The sequence below is a fragment of the Hemibagrus wyckioides genome, linkage group LG18, assembly GCF_019097595.1.
Source record: "Hemibagrus wyckioides isolate EC202008001 linkage group LG18, SWU_Hwy_1.0, whole genome shotgun sequence".
Classification (NCBI taxonomy): Eukaryota; Metazoa; Chordata; class Actinopteri; order Siluriformes; family Bagridae; genus Hemibagrus; species Hemibagrus wyckioides.
In genome coordinates this window covers 14,048,691-14,069,186 of record NC_080727.1, presented here as the reverse complement: position 1 = coordinate 14,069,186, position 20,496 = coordinate 14,048,691, and the positions used below count along the sequence as shown (strand labels likewise).

The 20,496-nt window shown below is 39.7% G+C and overlaps 2 protein-coding genes across 3 annotated transcripts; both read left to right on the top strand.

The window, feature by feature from the left end:
- The first annotated feature begins 257 nt into the window (after nucleotides 1-257).
- ddias (DNA damage-induced apoptosis suppressor) lies at nucleotides 258-7,082 on the top strand. The gene is made up of 4 exons (XM_058414857.1): nucleotides 258-493; nucleotides 4,761-4,922; nucleotides 5,016-5,121; nucleotides 5,282-7,082. Exons 1-4 carry the CDS (start codon nucleotides 378-380, stop codon nucleotides 6,827-6,829), a joined length of 1,932 nt encoding a protein of 643 aa, XP_058270840.1. The 5' UTR covers nucleotides 258-377; the 3' UTR covers nucleotides 6,830-7,082.
- A 1,393-nt stretch (nucleotides 7,083-8,475) lies between these two features.
- pcf11 (PCF11 cleavage and polyadenylation factor subunit) lies at nucleotides 8,476-19,459 on the top strand. 2 transcript variants are annotated; one of them, XM_058414855.1, is made up of 16 exons: nucleotides 8,476-8,869; nucleotides 11,472-11,597; nucleotides 11,852-12,034; nucleotides 12,130-12,282; nucleotides 12,424-13,406; nucleotides 13,516-13,699; nucleotides 14,117-14,348; nucleotides 14,565-16,021; nucleotides 16,145-16,211; nucleotides 16,294-16,407; nucleotides 16,675-16,795; nucleotides 16,877-17,060; nucleotides 17,218-17,373; nucleotides 17,580-17,672; nucleotides 17,755-17,790; nucleotides 18,475-19,459. In XM_058414855.1, the coding sequence occupies exons 1-16, from the start codon at nucleotides 8,702-8,704 to the stop codon at nucleotides 18,688-18,690; spliced, it is 4,473 nt and encodes a 1,490-aa protein (XP_058270838.1). In that variant the 5' UTR covers nucleotides 8,476-8,701; the 3' UTR covers nucleotides 18,691-19,459. The 2 variants fall into 2 exon arrangements, with proteins under 2 accessions (XP_058270838.1, XP_058270839.1); XM_058414856.1 differs by lacking the exons at nucleotides 11,472-11,597; nucleotides 11,852-12,034.
- The last annotated feature ends 1,037 nt before the right edge of the window (nucleotides 19,460-20,496 follow it).

Sequence of the window (20,496 nt, the reverse complement as noted above, 5' to 3'; positions counted from 1 at the left end):
ACACACATTCAACAATTGTTGTATATATTCAACACAAACTATTATTTTATTTAGATTTATTTATGAAGTCACACATAAAACGTGTTGAGTAGTTGTTATTCTCAATTTAATAGACAGCACAATTACTGGATCAACAGGATCCAATAAACAACAAACCAATGTCTCTGTCTCTCTGTCTCTCTCTCTCTCTGCCTGCCCACTTTTCTGCCCCCCCCACGGGTCACTCCACGTACTCCAGTTCAGTAGGTGGCGCTAACATCTTTCCACCAAAGAAGAAGCCACCTCTGGTTTCCTGTTTTCTTTTGCCAGTAACTCCACTTTCACAGAGTTGTGATTTTATTCTGCATGTGTAATAATGTCCATTCCTCGGTGAATTCATGACCACTAAACGAGTGCTCCTCAGCTGTACTGTTATCTCACTGCAGGACACTCGGTTTGTGTATCCGTGCTGTGAATTCTGTCTGTCCAGATTAACAGAGGAGTCTCATTCCAGGTAGATTCGCCATTTTATTACTCTATCTATCTATCTATCTATCTATCTATCTATCTATCTATCTATCTATCTATCTATCTATCTGTCTGTCTGTCTGTCTGTCTGTCTGTCTGTCTGTCTGTCTGTCTGTCTGTCTGTCTGTCTGTCTGTCTGTGTGTCTATCTATCTATCTATCTATCTATCTATCTATCTATCTATCTATCTATCTATCTCTGTTTGTCTATCTATCTATCTATCTATCTATCTATCTATCTATCTATCTGTCTGTCTGTCTGTCTGTCTGTCTGTCTGTCTGTCTGTCTGTGTATCTATCTGTCTGCCTGTCTATCTATCTATCTATCTATCTATCTATCTATCTATCTCTGTTTGTCTATCTATCTATCTATCTATCTATCTATCTATCTATCTATCTATCTATCTATCTATCTCTGTTTGTCTATCTATCTATCTATCTATCTATCTATCTATCTATCTATCTATCTATCTATCTATCTCTGTTTGTCTATCTATCTATCTATCTATCTATCTATCTATCTATCTATCTATCTATCTATCTATCTCTGTTTGTCTATCTATCTATCTATCTATCTATCTATCTATCTATCTATCTATCTATCTATCTATCTCTGTTTGTCTATCTATCTATCTATCTATCTATCTATCTATCTATCTATCTATCTATCTATCTATCTATCTCTGTTTGTCTATCTATCTATCTATCTATCTATCTATCTATCTATCTATCTATCTGTTTGTCTATCTATCTATCTATCTATCTATCTATCTCTGTTTGTCTATCTATCTATCTATCTATCTATCTATCTATCTATCTATCTATCTATCTATCTATCTCTGTTTGTCTATCTATCTATCTATCTATCTATCTATCTATCTATCTATCTATCTATCTATCTATCTATCTATCTATCTCTGTTTGTCTATCTATCTATCTATCTATCTATCTATCTATCTATCTATCTATCTATCTATCTATCTATCTATCTATCTCTGTTTGTCTATCTATCTATCTATCTATCTATCTATCTATCTATCTATCTATCTATCTATCTATCTATCTACACTATATTGCCAAAAGTATTCGCTCACCCATCCAAATAATCAGAATCAGGTGTTCCAATCACTTCCATGGCCACAGGTGTATAAAATCAAGCACCTAGGCATGCAGACTGTTTTTACAAACATTTGTGAAAGAATGGGTCGCTCTCAGGAGCTCAGTGAATTCCAGCGTGGAACTGTGATAGGATGCCACCTGTGCAACAAATCCAGTCGTGAAATTTCCTCGCTCCTAAATATTCCACAGTCAACTGTCAGCTGTATTATAAGAACGTGGAAGTGTTTGGGGACGACAGCAACTCAGCCACGAATTGGTAGGCCACGTAAACTGACGGAGCGGGGTCAGCGGATGCTGAGGCACATAGCGCGAAGAGGTCGCCAACTTTCTGCAGAGTCAATCGCTACAGACCTCCAAACTTCATGTGGCCTTCAGATTAGCTCAAGAACAGTGCGCAGAGAGCTTCATGGAATGGGTTTCCATGGCCGAGCAGCTGCATCCAAGCCATACATCACCAAGTGCAATGCAAAGCGTCGGATGCAGTGGTGTAAAGCACGCCGCCACTGGACTCTAGAGCAGTGGAGACGCGTTCTCTGGAGTGACGAATCGCGCTTCTCCATCTGGCAATCTGATGGACGAGTCTGGGTTTGGCGGTTGCCAGGAGAACGGTACTTGTCTGACTGCATTGTGCCAAGTGTAAAGTTGGTGGAGGGGGGATTATGGTGTGGGGTTGTTTTTCAGGAGCTGGGCTTGGCCCCTTAGTTCCAGTGAAAGGAACTCTGAATGCTTCAGCCTACCAAGACATTTTGGACAATTCCATGCTCCCAACTTTGTGGGAACAGTTTGGAGCTGGCCCCTTCCTCTTCCAACATGACTGTGCACCAGTGCACAAAGCAAGGTCCATAAAGACATGGATGACAGAGTCTGGTGTGGATGAACTTGACTGGCCTGCACAGAGTCCTGACCTCAACCCGATAGAACACCTTTGGGATGAATTAGAGTGGAGACTGAGAGCCAGGCCTTCTCGTCCAACATCAGTGTGTGACCTCACAATGCGCTTCTGGAAGAATGGTCAAAAATTCCCATAAACACACTCCTAAACCTTGTGGACAGCCTTCCCAGAAGAGTTGAAGCTGTTATAGCTGCAAAGGGTGGACCGACGTCATATTGAACCCTATGGATTAGGAATGGGATGTCACTTAAGTTCATATGCGAGTCAAGGCAGGTGAGCGAATACTTTTGGCAATATAATCTATCTATCTATCTATCTATCTATCTATCTATCTATCTATCTATCTATCTATCTATCTATCTATCTATCTATCTATCTATCTATCTATCTATCTATCTATCTATCTATCTATCTATCTATCTATCTATCTATCTAGATTACTTGGAATTCTGCATAAATTGGTCATAAAATGTGTTCTGATCTTCATCTAAGTCACAACAATAGAAAAACACAGTCTGCTTAAACTAATACCGCACAAACATTATATGTTTTCATGTTTTTATTGAACACAACATGTAAACATTCACAGTGCAGGGTGGAAAAAGTATGTGAACCTTTGGGTTTAATAACTGGTTGACCCTCCTTTGGCAGCAATAACCTCAACCAAACATTTCCTGTAGTTGCAGATCAGACCTGCACAACGGTCAGGAGGAATTTTGGACCATTCCTCTTTATAAAACTGTTTCAGTGCAGCAATATTCTTGGGATGCCTGGTGTGAATCGCTCTCTTGAGGTCATGCCACAGCATCTCAATCGGGTTGAGGTCAGGACTCTGACTGGGCCACTCCAAAAGGCGTATTTTCTTCTGTTGAAGCCATTCAGTTGTTGATTTACTTCTATGCTTTGGGTCGTTGTCCTGTTGCATCACCCATCCTCTGTTGAGCTTCAGTTGGTGGACAGATGGTCTTAAGTTGTTCTGCAAAATGTCTTGATAAACTTTGGAATTCATTTTTCCGTTGATGACAGCAATCCATCCAGGCCCAGAGGCAGTAAAGCAGCCCCAAACCATGATGCCCCCTCCACCATATTTCACAGTTGGGATGAGGTTTTGATGTTGGTGTGCTGTGCCTTTTTTTTTCTCCACATAGCGTTGTGTTCTTTCCAAACAACAATTTTGGTTTAATTTGTACACAGAATATTTAGTGCTGTGGAACATCCAGGTGCTCTTTTGCAAACCTCAAACGTGCTGCAATGTTTTTTTTGGACAGCAGTGTCTTCCTCCGTGGTGTCCTCCCATGAACTCCATTCTTGTTTAATGTTTTACTTTATTGTAGATTTGTCAACAAAAATGTTAGCATGTGCCAGAGATTTCTGTAAGTCTTTAGCTGACACTCTAGGATTCTTCTTCACCTCATTGATCATTCTGTGCTGTGCTCTTGCAGTCATCTTTACAGGATGACCACGCCTAGGGGGAGTAGCAACAGTGCTGAACTTTCTCCATTTGTAGACAGTCTGTCTTACCGTGGACACATGAACATCAAGGCTTTTAGAGATACTTTTGTAACCCTTTCCAGCTTCATGCAAGTCAACAATTCTTGATCGTAGGTCTTCTGAGAGCTCTTTTGTGTGAGGCTTCACATCAGGCAATGCTTCTTGAGAACTGCACTGGTGTGTGTTTTTTTATAGGGCAGGGCAGCTTTAACCAACCACATCCAATCTCATCACATTGTTTGGACTCCAGGTTGGCTGACTCTTGGCTCCAATTAGCTCTTGGAGAAGTCATTAGCCTAGGGGTTCACATACTTTTTCCACCCTGCACTGTGAATGTTTACATGTTGTGTTCAATAAAAACATGAAAACATATAATGTTTGTGCGGTATTAGTTTAAGCAGACTGTGTTTTTCTATTGTTGTGACTTAGATGAAGATCAGAACACATTTTATGACCAATTTATGCAGAAATCCAAGTAATCCCAAGGGGGATTGTCTGTCTGTCTGTCTGTATGTCTGTCTGTATGTCTGTCTGTATGTCTGTCTGTATGTCTGTCTGTATGTCTGTCTGTCTGTATGTCTGTCTGTATGTCTGTCTGTATGTCTGTCTGTATGTCTATCTATCTATCTATCTATCTATCTATCTATCTATCTATCTATCTATCTATCTATCTATCTATCTATCTATCTGTCCATCTGCCTGTGTATGAACTGTATTTTCAGATTAGCAGTGTATACCATATTCTCTTACAGAAGTCGGTGTCATAAGTGTGGCTTCACGTGTGATACCCAAAATGTGGACTACCGATTCAGGCTGTCACTAAAAGTGTCTCGGGATACAAGTCTGTTTGGGGTGACGATTTTTGGAGGTTGTCTGAATCCCTTTTTTGGCATTACGGCTGGCGCCTTACAGAGGTACGCTTCATAAACGTTCTTTCAAATGCACAGGATGTGCATAATTCCCAGTGGGTTTTATTTGCCACTTTGTTTTGTGTTTTAATTTTTTAGATTTTTGGAGTCAGAAAAGTTTGAAGGCCCACAGAGTTTACAACAACTGCTAATCAAAGCCGTGGAGGATTGCTTCATTGGAAAATGTTTAGTTTTTGGATTTAAGGTATGTTTGTCTATTTGGTATTTTTTCTAATTTGGTATTTTAAGTAGAACATGGCCCCATTTATATCTCATGTGACTGATTGTGATCAGATAGTAGTTGAGCAAAATGGGGGAAGATCTCAGTTTGATTTAGTCAGTTGTTTTGTATTTCTGTCCTACAGCTTTCCGGCCGTGATGCAGAGAGCTGTTTACTTGGTCAACATACTGCTGAATCTGTGCAGTTTGTGTCCTGTCAAGTCATTCCTCCTCATGGAGCTTTTCTTGGCGTCACTGTTTTTGCATACTTGCAAAGCCTTATGCAGGCAAATGCTCGCTCGGACTGTTCCCTGAAAGCTGGCGGTCAGTGGCAGCAAAAAGATTCCCTGGTGAGCAGCTTTGACCACACTCTGCCTCTGTGTCAGAAGTCATGCTCCATAAACAGCGATGACGGCTTAATGCTCCCGCCTCCATGGCATGCAGTGTCAAACCTGGACTTATGTTTCTCTCCAGAGGAAACAAGAGGAAGCTCTTTACCCGAGGTTTCAGTGGACACACACAGTGACTCACAAGAGTCTTTGGTCTTGCAATATCCAAATGATGTGCAAAGTACCAAATTCTATCCCTTCATGCTTTCTGAATCCAAACATTCAGAGCATAATAGACTCTCTACCTCTCATAAATCTTTGTTTAATGCCTCATTTATATCCCCTATAAAAACCACCTCCTGTGATCATGCATCAGAACACTTAAATCAGTGGGCTTCAAAAGACTGTCTCAGCCAAATAAATGCATCTTTTCCTGAAAAGTCACTTTTCAATCACACCAGTTTCACTTTAGAGGATGCACCGCTATCAGAAACGTTAGGAGATTTTGTCAGCACTGCAGAGCTGCAGATTGTTAACCGGAAAGTACGCAGTCCCACCAGTGAAAGAGCTCAAGCCAAAACTGAAAACCGTGTCCTCCTTGAAAACACCACTGATCCCTCAATAGTCCGATCACTGCACTCTTATCTTCCTGTTCTCACACCATTGCGTGACGTTACTAATAATGAGAAGTCACTGGAAAGAAAGAATAGAAAGCGAAAATCCTTCACAGCGTGTAAGCGTATGACGAAATTATCTTGCGTCTCGAAAAGGTTGCTCTCCTGTGATATAAAGGATGTGGCCTCAAACAGAAATGGAGGTACTCCTGTGCAAAGTCATGCCACAAAAGAGCAAGAAAATCAATCCAGTGGCTATGAGGATGCTTACAATTTTTCTGCAGACCTATTTCACCAAAGTAGCATGAACACTTTAGATATGTCTGAGAGCTCCTTCTCGAACGCTGATATAAAAAAGCAAGACTGTCTTGCTGATATCAAAGTTTCTGAGCCTAATATTTCCAGTTTCCATTTTGCTCCTTCTCTACAGTCAACTCCTATTGTGGACCCATCCATCCAGCATCCATATAGACAGCCACATAAACTCAGCAAAAAATGGTCAGGTTTGCATTGGTCTAAAAAAAACATTACTCGAACAAGCCTTATCAGAGTTCTGCAAAACAACACTAATAATAAAAGACAGCTGGACAAATCTAAATTTATTCAAACTTCTGATCCCATTATCGAAACCTCTGAGATTTCAGCAGGTGGCTCTGAGCTGAAAGTGGATGTGAAACACACACCTGGAGAATCTGCTTTACCCACCAACATTAACGACTGCTCTAGAGACCTTTTCGATCCTTCATTCTGAGTATAGATTGAGGGTTTTTTTTCCCATTTTTATTATTATTTTTTCAATTTAATATTCTGAAATATTATGAGCTGAGCTTCTAAATTCACACATGACAGATATTACTGAAGAGACTTTGTGAGTTGTAAAAAATTAATTTCAGAGGTATGTTGTTTTACTAGTAATTATTATATGTGAAAATATTTTCAGGGGATTGTGATGTATTTTTTTTTTTACCTACGACGGACCCAATAATAAATAATTATTTCAGTCATGCTTCCTGTAAGATTTCTGAGTCATTTGTATTTCAGAAAAGACCTATGATGATTTCTGATTTGAAGTTTATTTGAAAGAGAATATCGACTCGACAGAAACAAAACCTAAATCGTTGGTTATTATGCAACTAGGATTACTCAGCAATGTAACAATTCATATAGTTTTGTAGTATAGGCCTTTGGTAATGTAAAGCAAGCCTCCTTCAACACTATGTATGTGTAATGATGGCTGGGGCATGTTGAACTCAAGTATTTTAATGTAATACAAAGTGTATATACAAAGTGTATGGATTTAAATAGACGTCACTGGGTATATTTTTGTATAATGGACAAGTTTGATGCAATACCGATTTTAATAATAAAAGAAATTTTCCATGTGATTGAATATTCTTCTGCTGGTATCGCAATCTGTTGGCATCAAGTGCTGTTAACAACAACAAAAAAAAGTTAGCAAATAATTCTCATGGTTTGTTCCAAGTCCTAGTATACAGCCTACAAGCTTGAAGCCAGTCTGGCACAAAATGTCCTTGCAAAACAAAACCGGATGAGTGGTTTCAGAGGCACTATACAACAACTGCTGGAATTGTTGATCAATGTTGAAACACTGTGTGTATTTTGTATCATTCTGTGTAAACTTTAAAGACATCCCAGGAGATCAGCCAGCAGTTTATATAAAATATTCAAAGTATCTTTTCTGATACATGCCACAATTAAGCAGTCTTTATTTGTCACATATACATTACTGCACAGTGAAATTCTTTCTTCGCATATCCCATCCTTGGGGGTTGGGGTCAGAGCGCAGGGTCAGCCATGATGCAGCACCCCTGGAGCAGGGGGTGGGTTGGGGGCCTTGCACAAAGGCCTAACGATGGCAGCTTGGCGGTGCTGGGGCTTGAATCCCAATTTTGTGGTCAACAACCCAGAGCCTTAAAAAAAAAAAAAAAAGAGCACAGAGATCACTTTTTTTTTTCCTTCATTCTAATGTATGATGTGAATATTAACTTGATGGATTGCACTGCTGCTGCCACCAGGTTGACTGATTAGACAGCTGCACGAATGTACATGTGTATGGGTGTTCCTAATAAAGTGGACGTCGGTAAACTGTATTTTAGGATCGTGCTTTTCTTTTCAGAATAACTACAACATCATTTCGGAAACTTCCAGCAGTGATTCAGTGTAGCAGGTGACCGCAGCAGACACTCCTGATGCGTAAACAGGCTGAAACATAGAGGTCGGGAGGGTCAGGTGTGATTCAGCGAAGGACCGTGTGCAAGGCTGTTCCGTACTCTGAGGACATGACGCTGATTGGTTGCTTGTTGCAAAGACAAACCGGAAAACTAAGGAAATTAGCCAATCAGAAGGCGGTGACGTCCGGCCCGTATAAACCATTTCGTATGACGCAAACAACTGTTGAAGGAGGACGGACATTTTCTAGCGTCTGATCCCGAGCTGAAAGTGAAGAGGAAAGCGCGAGCGGTACTGTTCAAGAAAAGGCTTTTGAAGCGCGAAAGAAAAAAAAAAAGGATGAAGAATATGTAAATGGACTGTGCCGAGTTTCATACTTGTACATCATCAGAAATCCGCTTAATCTGCTTTAGATTAGAAATCCGACTCAAAGATGTCGGCCGACGCCGCGAGGGAAGACGCCTGTCGAGAGTATCAGTCGTCTTTGGAAGACTTGACTTTCAACAGCAAACCGCACATCAACATGCTGACCATCCTCGCTGAAGAGAATCTGCAGTTCGCCGAGGATATCGTCGCTATAATTGAAGCACAAATCGCCAAGGTTTTTATGAAAATAGCTTTTTTTTTTTGTTTTGTTTTGTCACGTAGCAGCCATATTGTCCTCGTTGAATACGGCCGCACGCGCATGTGCAGAGTCAGCGAAAGTGTGTTAAGGCCTTTATTTATAATACGAGCATTTACATGTACATGTAATTGTCGTTAAAAAAAAAAAGATTAAACATCAACATTGAGCAGTTTTAACGAGATGTCCACAACTTTGTCGCAGAGCCTAATTCTGGCCGTTTATTTTTGCTTTATGTGTTGCCTCGTGCACGTGAGCTAACTTCTTTTCTCACTGACTCGCTAGCTAAGAAGCTAGCTGTTAGCCTAGCTAAGGGTGCATTAACGACTGAAAATTGTACAAAATGGATCTCAATCAGTTCTAGTATCGTTTCATAACATCTAGTCGTAAATTTCAAACTTTGTCAGTGTCCTAAACATTGAATTATTATTATTATTATTATTATTATTAAAATAATTCAGGTTGGCTAATTTAGCTAAACGAGAGAATGGACGCAGTACGTTTTTTATATTTATCTTTACGGCTCTAATAAATGTAATGGCGCCATTTTTAAAATTGCATTTACGTTTATCCGTAATATATATTTTTAATACCATGTCAATTAATGTACAGGTAATTTACCACAGATTTATCTCACGTAAAAAGGTTAAAAGAAATAAAGACAACGCACCCTCTCCAGTGTCTGTTACCCAGCGGTCAGGTCTGATCTGTAAAGTGGTCACTAGTTTCAGTCAGTTTTGCATTTTAGGCTATTCAGATCTTCCCCATATGTTTGAGATCCTAAAGGGTGTGTACTGATGTCTTGATATCTTAATCTGTTTGACTGGTCACTTCAACTAAATGGATTAATTCAGACCTTATTACGTAAAAAATTTTTGGATCCAATGTTTACTGAAAGTTAAAAGGTTTGGCTGCAAAAACCTCTAACATAAAAAAAATATATATATATATCCATCTAATAGCAGTAGGTGTGTTTTCTAGGAAAAATGCTCACTGAACTAGAGCCAAAAAAAGATGAATATCAAAAACAAAGTTTTTTTTTAACTTTAAAATTGTGGCTAATGTTTAATAAAACTTGCTATGCCAACCATCCCCCATTCTGAATACATGATAATCTAACTTGTGGCTTTGTTCCCATTGACTGCCAGAAAACTGACTGACCAGTATTAGTTATGACACTGACTAGCTGCAAGGTCCACACAGACAGCCTGCCTTTCTGTTGTCTTGTAATTACAGTGGACTCGCGGCAGATTGGATCATCGTTTGACCAAGTAGTAATTTAGATTATGCCTTCCAGTGTACAAGTACCAGTTATTAGTGATCTTAGCCACTACACTGGGTAGAGATGAGCTGGGGTTGTAAGTTAAATTTATTTTTAAGGTGTGACCGGATCAATAAAAGTTGCACTAACTGTAACTACCGCTGTCCATGTAAAAGTGTCGGCATAATCGTCAACATGCTATTGATCGCTTTCATGCCATAGTCTTGTGGTCGTAACTTTGGTGGGCCATAAAAAAACGAGCTCTTTCTATTTTTGTATTTACTAACGAATAAAGGGTTCATGGCGTGTTTTAGATTGCTGAGTAATTTTTCTCTATTGATTTTTTTCATTGTTAATAAATGCTGCACAAATGTGACAATAAACTATATGAAATATGCTTTTGTCTTTCTTTACCAGTGTAATTTTTTTGTGGGAACATCTGCCTGTTCTTTTGAGTTTGTTTGTGAGAAATGGTCTTTCAATCAGTCATTGCTTCAGATGTCTACAGTGTCTTTGCGTAGTAACGCCACAATTTAACCAAATGTTAATTATCCTTTTAAACAAAGTTGCCAGCCATGTGGCCCTGGGAAGAAGGGCAAAAATTCTAAGACAAACCCAACTCTACTTTAAAGGACAAACTCCAAACAACCTTTGATTAAAAGTGCAATGGACTTTTTTTTTTTTTTAAGCCAACTTTTAATCTTTTATTTGATTCCTCAAAAGGTGAATATGGTCAATTGTTGAAATATTAAAAATAAAATAAGACTTTTTTTTTTTTTTTTTTTTTTTTTTTTTTTTTAACCCTTCCCCCCCTCATAAAAGACATTCCTACTTTAAAAACAACAATTTCCAAAATGTTTCTCAAATGGTGACTTTAACAAATAACTAATAAAAATATGGACATCTTGTGTATCTTTTTGACCTGGAGTTTCTGCACTGAAGATTCATCACTGGAGCTTTTTTTTTTTTTCCTTTTGAAGAGGAATACAACTTTATTTTTCCTGTGTTTTTTAGAATAAATATATGGTGCTTTGAATTGCCATATCTACGCAAGTCTACTTTTTTTCCCCTCAAGGTTTTTTTTTCCTTATTTTTCAATCAAGGGCTGAAACATTTGGAAGAAAACGAAGAGAATTTTGTTTATTTTTATTTTTTTCATGAAATGCATTTTTGGGCAGCTGGAGGGACGTTTTTTTCCTCATCCCCCCCTTTAAAAACAAACAAAAAAAAAAAAACACCGAAGCATACAAGCTAATATGACACTGTAACTGCACATTTGTCATGTTGTGTACTAAACTTGTGAGTTTTCTATCGCTGTAGGCGCCTCCTGCCGAGAAGCTTCCTGTTTTGTACTTAGTGGATTCCATAGTGAAGAATGTTGGCGGACAGTACCTTGAAGTGTTTACTAAAAACCTAATCACATCCTTTATATGTGTGTTTGAAAAGGTACTTAATTTTCCACTTATTTCTTCTTATGATGTTGCTGAACATTAAGTGTCTAGTGTTTCCATTTGTTTAGGTTGTTCATGTATTCTGTACTGTGATGTTTCCTTAACTCGTGATGGTATAGTGGTGGTTATAGGTTTGCACACTTCTTATTGCTGGTCAGGCTGTTGAGTCATATTAGTCACTTTAGGATAGTTTTTTATAGTTACTAAAAAACAGATGTCGGAGTGTTAATTTTTTCTGCCTTGCTTTAGGTGGATGAAAACACTAGAAAATGTCTCTTCAAATTGCGTTCCACCTGGGACGAGATTTTCCCCTTGAAGAAGCTGTATGCTTTGGATGTTCGTGTGAATTCCGTAGATCCTGCTTGGCCCATTAAGCCTTTACCACCAAATGTGAACGCGAGCATTCATGTCAACCCTAAATTTTTAAAGGCGGTAAGCTTGTGGAACAAGTAAACAGTAACTTGGTTCTTAAATTTTCGCTGTAGGAAAGGAAAGTAGTTAACCATAATGTCTCTCTCTTTGTGTAGACTGAAGAAGTAGCTCCTCCTCCCCCAGTCAGTGAGAAGAACTTGGAAGAGGAACAAATAATAAGGCAGCAGTTGCTTGCTAAGCAAAAACAGTTGTTAGAACTTCAGCAGAAGAAGATAGAGCTTGAACTTGAGCAAACAAAAGCACAACTGGTAAGCCTTGTGTAGAATCATGGAATTTTTATGTCTGTACTTTGGCAAACATTCCAACCTGCAAATGGGGGGAAAACATCATGTATTGAACTAAAGTGCCCATAAATGTAAATCTCTACGTTATTTTTCTTTCTTCTCAAGGCGGCCAGTACAAACCACCCACCCCACAGTGGTCCAGCCCAGTTCGATCCACCGGCTGCGAGTCAGCCAGCTTCTACACAACACAAGTCATGGCATCCACCACAAGCAGACAAACCACCACCAAACAGAGATCCTAGATTAAACAGAGGTTCCGGCCCGTCCGTAAATTCAAAGGAGCAAGGAGGATTCAGGAAGGAGAGCCATGTCACACCACCTGTTGTCAATGCACCTGAAAAGAGAGTTCATGTACCCCCAGAAAGGCCCCCTAAGCTAATGAGAATACCAAAAAAAGATACCTCTGCAACCGACGAAAAATTGAAATCCAAGTCGGTGTCACCATTAAGCAAAGGAGCCCTTCATAAAAGCAAAGACTCTGAGCCTGAGCACCCAAAGACATTAGATGCTAATAAAAAGGACCCAAGGTTGCGAAAGCAGATGCATGAGAAGACAGATCTGAAGGAGGAAGAAGTCAAAGAAAAGAAAAGAAGTACAGAGAGGAAAGAACGGGAAGATGTCGGCAAAGGCCCCGACCCACCGAGATCTAGCAACTCCAGAGGCAAGCTAGCAAATGGGTCTCTGAATAAGCATGACCGATTTGATATTTTTCAAAAGCAAGACATCAAAGTTAGTAAAACAAACATCAGGAAAAGGTCTCGGTCAAGGTCTCGTTCTCCACCTCAGCACTCTCCTAAACGAAAAGAGAGACGGTCCCCAAAGAGAAGAACAAGGAGCATCACTCCGCCTCCAAAATCAGGAAAGGCTAGGCTGTTAAGCAAACATAACGAAGGCGATAATCAAGCGAATGTCAGGGAGGATCGGAGTACACCAAAGAAGAATGTTTCTGAGCTGAGGCGGTTAAAAAGACCACTGGAAGATAGAACTCCTGAGCACAGAGATGTCCAGCCACAGAGAGCATCACCTGTAGAGCATAAAAGTGCTAAAGACATGAAGAGATGGAGGAGTGGATGGGAAGAAAATAAACCGTAAGTAGCCTCATATATGACCCTCACCCTTTTATGGCATGAGCTTGTATGAAATGTGTACATTTGTAACGGCATAATTTAAGTAGTTTTTTATGCTTTTTGTTTACAGTCTAAAACAACCTGACCCAGATCCCTCACATGGCAAACCCGGGCTGCAAAGACACAAAGCATGGAACAGCTATCAGAGACCTCCGACACCACGGACACCGAAACAGCATCGTCTGAGTGTCGACGCCAATCTACAGATTCCAGACGTGCTCCATTCTGCCAGCAAGAGAGATCTTTTACGAAAGGTATAACACAAACTTTCAAGTTTGTTTATTTATTTTAAATAAGTGCCCTATTAGCAAAATTTGAAATTTGTTGTTTAAAGTCATATTACCCAGTTCTGTTTATATACTTTGGTCATATTGAATTGCATTACATGTAACAGTGAGTTAATTCAATGTCTTCTAAGATTTACCGTTTCTTTATGCTGACACACTAAATGCACTCTGCACCACTTCTCATTACTAGACAAAACCAGTTTGATTGTGATCTTTTTAACAACACTGTATCCTGTGGGTGCTCCAGATACACGTCTACACCCATTTGTACAAATCATGTGCTTCCTGATCATGTTTAGATCATAGTACAGCCTACAAATGAGGTCCAGCTTAATTTTTTGTACTAGTTCACATTATTCACCTGCAAATCTTGTCATCTTTCAGGCTAGCCAGCGATTGGCTGATGGAGAGCTAACTCAGGAAGAATTCCTTAACGTGGCCCATCAAATCAAGCAAATATTTCAGTATCAAGAAGAAAAACAGCGCTCTGATTCTTGGGAGGGACCAGATGATGGTGCATGCACAAGAAAGAAACAACATGGACATATGTCTGATGCTGAACTCTCTTACCTGGAGCACAAATCAAAGCTGAAAAGAACACAGCTGCAACGCCCAGGTATTATACAAAGTATTCATGTAGAACACTATTTGTTATAGGTATATATATAGGTGTATATATATATATATATATATATATATATATATATATATATATATATATATATAGGTATATATATAGGTGTATATATATATATATATATAATTTGTGTGTATGTATGTACTATTCATATTTTGTGGTGTTTGGTTATTAATGTTTAATTATGTTTTCTAGCCCTTATAATTCACCAGAACTCACCTTTGAGAGAGAATGTGCAACAAACTAGGCCTCAACAAGAACATGAGGATCCATTCATCTCAGATGCACTTAAAAAGGGAAGTGACACCTTTAAAACATTCTCAGGGTCTGATGACCCTAGAAGAAATGACAGACCACCATCTCAAACAGGAAACTCTTTCAGAAATTCCCCAAGTCCAGCTGGTTGTGATGTAAACACTGGGAAATCTTCAAGTCTTCCATTTGAAGGATCAGCTCAATCCATGGATTTGGATCAACTTGAGGATGCAGACATCATTCCAAGGTTTGAAAGTCCTAACAGTGTTCACTCTGATACAGGTCCAGACAATGATGCTCCACTAGGTTTAGATGCTTCTTCAAGACATGAAATCATGCCAGGACCAGGGAGAGGTGGAAGAAACCTTAATGAATCTCCTGGCCAAACACCACCTCATGTTTCTGATGGACCTAACACGCAGGTAAATATGACGAGACACGACAGTGCAAATGCCCCGGCACGATTTGATGGCCATTTGAGTTCTCATCCTCAGTTTGAAGGAACACATGGCCTTACGGGACAGACACGGTCAGAAGGTCCGTCCAGACCTCATCCTCCTGGGAGGTATGAGGGAAATGCAGGCCCAGGGAGATACGATGGTCCTGGTGCCCACGGTCCAGCTAGGTTTGAGGGGCATGGTCGATATGAAGGTCCTGGACCACACAGGTTTGAAAGACCTCCACTGCTGAAAGGTCCTGGAAGATATGATAACCAGTCAGTGCCACATGGACCAATGAGGTTTACAGAGCCTCATAGCCGATTTGAAGGGCCAGGTCGTTTTGATGGTCCATTGGGACATCAAGGTCCAGGAAGATTTGATGGCCCAGGACCCATGCGTTACACCAACCCAATGCAGTCAAATAGATTTGATGGCCCTGCCAGGTTTGATAATCCCCATATGGCACAAGGCCCTCCTGGAGGATTTGATGGCCCAATGAGGTATCCTTCTGGGATGGTCAATTACGAGGGACCAAGGAGACATGAAGGGCCAGGCAATCAGTCAGGCATGATGCGCTTTGACAATTCAGCACAACCAGCACCGATGAGATTTGAAGGACAGCCCTCTGGCATGCCCAGATTTGACTCTGCTCCACAGGGTCCACCACGATACCGTGGACCTCCAAACATGCAAAATTCATATAGACCACAAGGGCAGATGATGATTGATCAACCTCAGAATCAGGGTCCAATGTTAAATTCAGGTGTTCCACCCCATAATTATAACATGGGAGCACCTAATGCATTCGATGGTCAACCACTGCCATTTCATGTGCAGCAAAACGTCTCGCAGGGTGCTAACTTTAATGTGCCAGAACCCACACCATCAGGATTTCAGAATTCATACAGGCCTGTTGCTCCATTTCCTGGTGCTGCTCCTGCAAACCACCCTCAGCATGTGAGTATCAAAAATTATAGCTGGAATCTAACCAGTTTAAAGCTGGAATCTAACCAGTTTATAGTTGAATGTGGCTGGCTTTGAAGACTTGTAATGATTTTTTTTTTTTTTTTTTTTTTTTAGATGCCCGTCATGTCTGCTTCGGTTCAGAACTTTGGACAACAAAACCCAGCTGCTTTCAATGCACCAGGTAGGATTTTTGAACATTTTCATAGGCAAGTCCTATAGGTAAGTGATCTGAGAAGACGACTTATGAGATGTTTTTATGATAGGTTCCCAGTTTTTGCAGCCTGACAGTCATCTGGGCCAAATGGATGTCAATGATTTGATGGCTAAACTGATAGACTTTGGAATTATCAAACCAACACAAACGGATTCGAGCAGTGGTAAGCATCTTTTTTGTTTGCTTTTTTTTTTTTTTGGAAACATGGATTGACTTGCATGCACACTAGCAATATCATCAGATCTGTTTGTGTGTGTAAATCTAAAAACGACTATGATGTAGGAAGAAGTGATTCCACAGGGTTTCACAGCGTATTTTTTTTCTTTAGAATTAAACATGTAATGTCTGTCTTGAAATTAGTGCATTTTGCATTTATCAGATTATTTTGTATATGTGAACATGTTTCTTCTATGTTCCATGTTTATTTCAGAGTCCACATCTGTGACTCAGTCTCAAAGTTTACCAGAAGAAGAGGAACCAGAGGAGGAGGAACAGGAGGAGGATGATACTCTCCCTGACCTGACTGGCTTCGTTGTAGACGACATGAAACAGTACGTGTTCACTAATTAGTCTTTAGGTTTACATTTTGTCTTGTGTTTTTAAACTGGATTTGGTTCTGTCTCACTTAATAGGAGACATGAAAGTGTCATCACCAAGCTGTACACAGGAATTCAGTGCTACTCCTGTGGCATGCGCTTTACTGCATCTCAGACTGATATTTACGCTGATCACTTGGATTGGCACTACAGACAAAACCGCTCAGAAAAGGACATCAGTAGGAAAATAACGCACAGACGGTGGTACTACAGTCTCACAGTAAGCAGAGTGTTTATTTCTGCATTGTTTTCTTATTTTTAAGAACCTATACAGTGTATTGGCAGGCTCAGTGAGCTGCTTCTATGCTGGCATGGTTTTGTTCCTTAAGACATGCTCTTAATGAAATATTACTTCAAGCAAATTGCTCTTTTTTTAGGACTGGATTGAATTTGAAGAAATCGCTGATCTTGAGGAGAGGGCAAAGAGCCAGTTTTTTGAAAAAGTACATGAGGAGGTTGTACAGAAAAACCAGGAAGCAGCCAAAGAGAGAGAATTCCAGAGTGTGAAGGCTGCTGCCGATGTTGTTCATGAAGTAAGTACACACATTAAAGCTGAACCCCTAACACAACTTCCCCACCGCCTCCTCCCACCAACACTTGATGCATCTTTTGCTGTTACTTTCTTGCATTCTGGATTTATCATAATGCCAGCCCTTGTGTCAGTCATGCCAGCTGGATTAATTAATCCTGTAAATACGTGAAAAGGCATTTTACATGTGTTCTTTCCCCCCCCCCCCAGTCTTGTGAGATTTGCCAAGAGCAGTTTGAGATGTACTGGGAAGAAGACGAGGAGGAATGGCATCTGAAGAATGCCATCCGAGTTGATGGAAAGGTATGAAATTTGAAGCACATGTTCATTATCAGGGCTTTGTCAGCGCAGACAACAGACTCATGATTCACTCTTTTTCTTTCAGACATACCATCCTTTGTGTTATGAAGACTACAGAAATGTAAGTAATGGGTTAAAACTGGAAATTTGAATAATTCACATCCACACACTGATAATTAGTAAATTTGTATTTGTTAACTGACATTTACTATCAGAGAAGCTCTAATAGGTGTGGGTGATATATTTCGATGATATACAAAAGTAGTTTCGTGATTCTGATATTATGTTAAGACAAATCAACACAGAATAAGGAGAAATAAAACTACTAGAAATATATTTAAATATATTTTACAATTTTAAAGATTCAGAATACGTCAAATCATGGTGTCTGGTTCCCTGAGACAAATATAGCTAACAAGCCTGTCTGGCACAAACCACATTCAGGTCTATATCCAGTAGCAGTCTTCTATACTGTTATATCTTAGATTTAGATCTGAGTTTGAAGGCGATCTTGTTCTTCAAACATTTCAACTTTTACACATTTGCTTATTGAAAATATTCATGAGTTGGCTTGTGTAAATATTAATGGTTCTGGAAAAGATGAGCTGGACTTGCACACATGTCCAGTGCAGAAGTAAGGAAGCCAGTGCTGGACACCAGATATGTCTTGGCTGATTATAGTACATTGTGTTGTGAACCACTCCTTTTAGTCCCTATTGTCAGTGATGTAGTAAAGAAGTTCTTGTGTTTGTTCTTCATTCGAAACACCTCTTTTTTCTTTTTTCCTCTTACCTAAACTCTGTAGACATCTTCCTTTGTGGATTCCACCCCATCTCCCAATAAGATGCTCACAGAAAACCCTTTAAATGCTTTCATAAAACAAGAGCGAGAAGATGAGGGGTCTTGCTCCAGTATTAAAGAAGAGCCATCTGAGGGAGACACCGAGGCTGTAACGGTAAAACAGGAGGTTCAGGATGATTCGGAAGGAGGGTCACAAACAATTAGTGCAATTCCGTTTTAAACTGTGCTGCTGCTTTAAAACCTCCTTCTCTCGTCATTACTTGAGTTTCTGTAAAACTATTTTTATACAGGACGGCTCTGAGGCAGGGTCCTCAGCTATGCATACATTTAAATACATTTTTGTATTTGTAACTGCCTGCAATTTTCAGGTGTTTTTGCTGTGTGAATGCCAAGTGAAATGTACTTTAAAAATCTGTATGTTGGGGGTAAATGTGTGTATAATTTAATTTATAAATAAAGAAATATTTTTGGTATTCTTTGTGTAATATTGAGAATCAAAAATTTTGGGTTTAAATCCTCCAAGAATTTTCGGTTTTCCTGCTAAGGTATTTGTACATAGATTTTTGAGAAGTGTACAGCGATGACGGACTAGTTTTTACAGAGGACACGTCGATAGTTCTATAATCCCTTCTTTCAGTCTTTCGAAATTCCTACAAGGCAGAAGTTTTCAGTTATTAAGGATAAAGATGGATCTAGTTTTCTCCCCCATCTTTAAGCTAAATGTGTAATGAAATGCGTGTCAAGCCCGTTGAGTTTACTAATGTTTTTTTTTTTTGGTTCTGGTAAATAAAATTGTGTTTAGTTTAATAGGGGAAAAAAAGAAAAGAAAAATCATTTTTTGCAGAAATTTTTGAAGAGGTTTGCTTGACATACTGAATATTCAATAAAGTGAATCATCATTTAAAAAAATAGTGTCTGTGTGTGCAAAGTGTTTACGTGTGTGCTTTTTGAAATGTTTATCCTAAATAAAAGTTTTAGTGTTAATGATACATGGCTCATGAGGTCTGTCTTTTCTTTAAACTTGACACTGTGCATGTTGTGGCAACAATGACAGCTGTGTATTTATTTTTAGAATTCCATCCAAGGTGATATCAGTTCAGCCATCTGACATCGATGCGGACTGAGGGGGTGAAGGGGGGGGGTGTCTGAAGCTGTAACGATAATTTACTAAAATGTAAAATACAAGAAAAGATATTTATTCCATGGCAAATACATCTTTCAGAGCATGTCAGAATTATGGCTGTGAATACAGTGAGGGGGAAAAAATTATTTGATCCCCTGCTGAGTTTGCCCACTGACAAGGAAATGATCAGTCTGTAATTTTAATGGTAGGTTTATCTGAACAGTGAGAGACAGAATAACAACAAAAAAATCCAGAAAAACACATTTCAAAAAAGTTATACATTGATTTGCATTTTATTGAGTGAAATAAGTATTTGACCCCTTTGCAAAACATGACTTAGTACTTGTTGGCAAACCCTTGTTGGCAATCACAGACATCAGACATTTCCTGTAGTTGGCCACCAGGTTTGCACACATCTCACATCTCAAGGAATTTGGGCCCACTCCTCTTTGCAGATCCTCTCCAAGTCATTAAGGTTTTGTGGCTGACCCTTCAGCTCCCTCCACAGATTTTCTATGGGATTAAGGTCTGGAGACTGGCTAGGCCACTACAGGACCTTAATATGCTTCTTTTTGAACCACTCCTTTGTTGCCTTGGCCGTGTGTTTTGGGTCATTGTCAGGCTGGAATATCCATCCACGACCCATTTTCAATGCCCTGGCCGAGGGAAGGAGGTTCTCACTCAAGATTTGATGGTACAGGGGCCTGTCCATCGTCCCTTTGATGCGGTGCGGTTGTCCTGTCCCCTTAGCAGAAAAACACCCCCAAAGCATAGTTTCCACCTCCATGTTTGGCAGTGGGGATGGTTTTCTTGGAGTCATAGGCAGCATTCCTCCTCCTCCAAACACGGCGAGTTGAGTTGATGCCAAAGAGCTGGATTTTGGTCTCATTTGACCACAACATT

Excerpts from the sequence above, each read along its gene's own strand:
- pcf11 (XM_058414855.1), top strand. The coding sequence starts at position 8,702 with ATGTCGGCCGACGCCGCGAGGGAAGACGCCTGTCGAGAGTATCAGTCG. Across the intron at positions 8,870-11,471 it reads TTGAAGCACAAATCGCCAAG|GCGCCTCCTGCCGAGAAGCT; the intron begins GTTTTTATGAAA and ends CTATCGCTGTAG. Across the intron at positions 16,212-16,293 it reads AGCTGCTTTCAATGCACCAG|GTTCCCAGTTTTTGCAGCCT; the intron begins GTAGGATTTTTG and ends TTTTTATGATAG.
- ddias (XM_058414857.1), top strand. The coding sequence starts at position 378 with ATGACCACTAAACGAGTGCTCCTCAGCTGTACTGTTATCTCACTGCAG. Across the intron at positions 4,923-5,015 it reads ACGGCTGGCGCCTTACAGAG|ATTTTTGGAGTCAGAAAAGT; the intron begins GTACGCTTCATA and ends TTAATTTTTTAG. Across the intron at positions 5,122-5,281 it reads GTTTAGTTTTTGGATTTAAG|CTTTCCGGCCGTGATGCAGA; the intron begins GTATGTTTGTCT and ends TCTGTCCTACAG.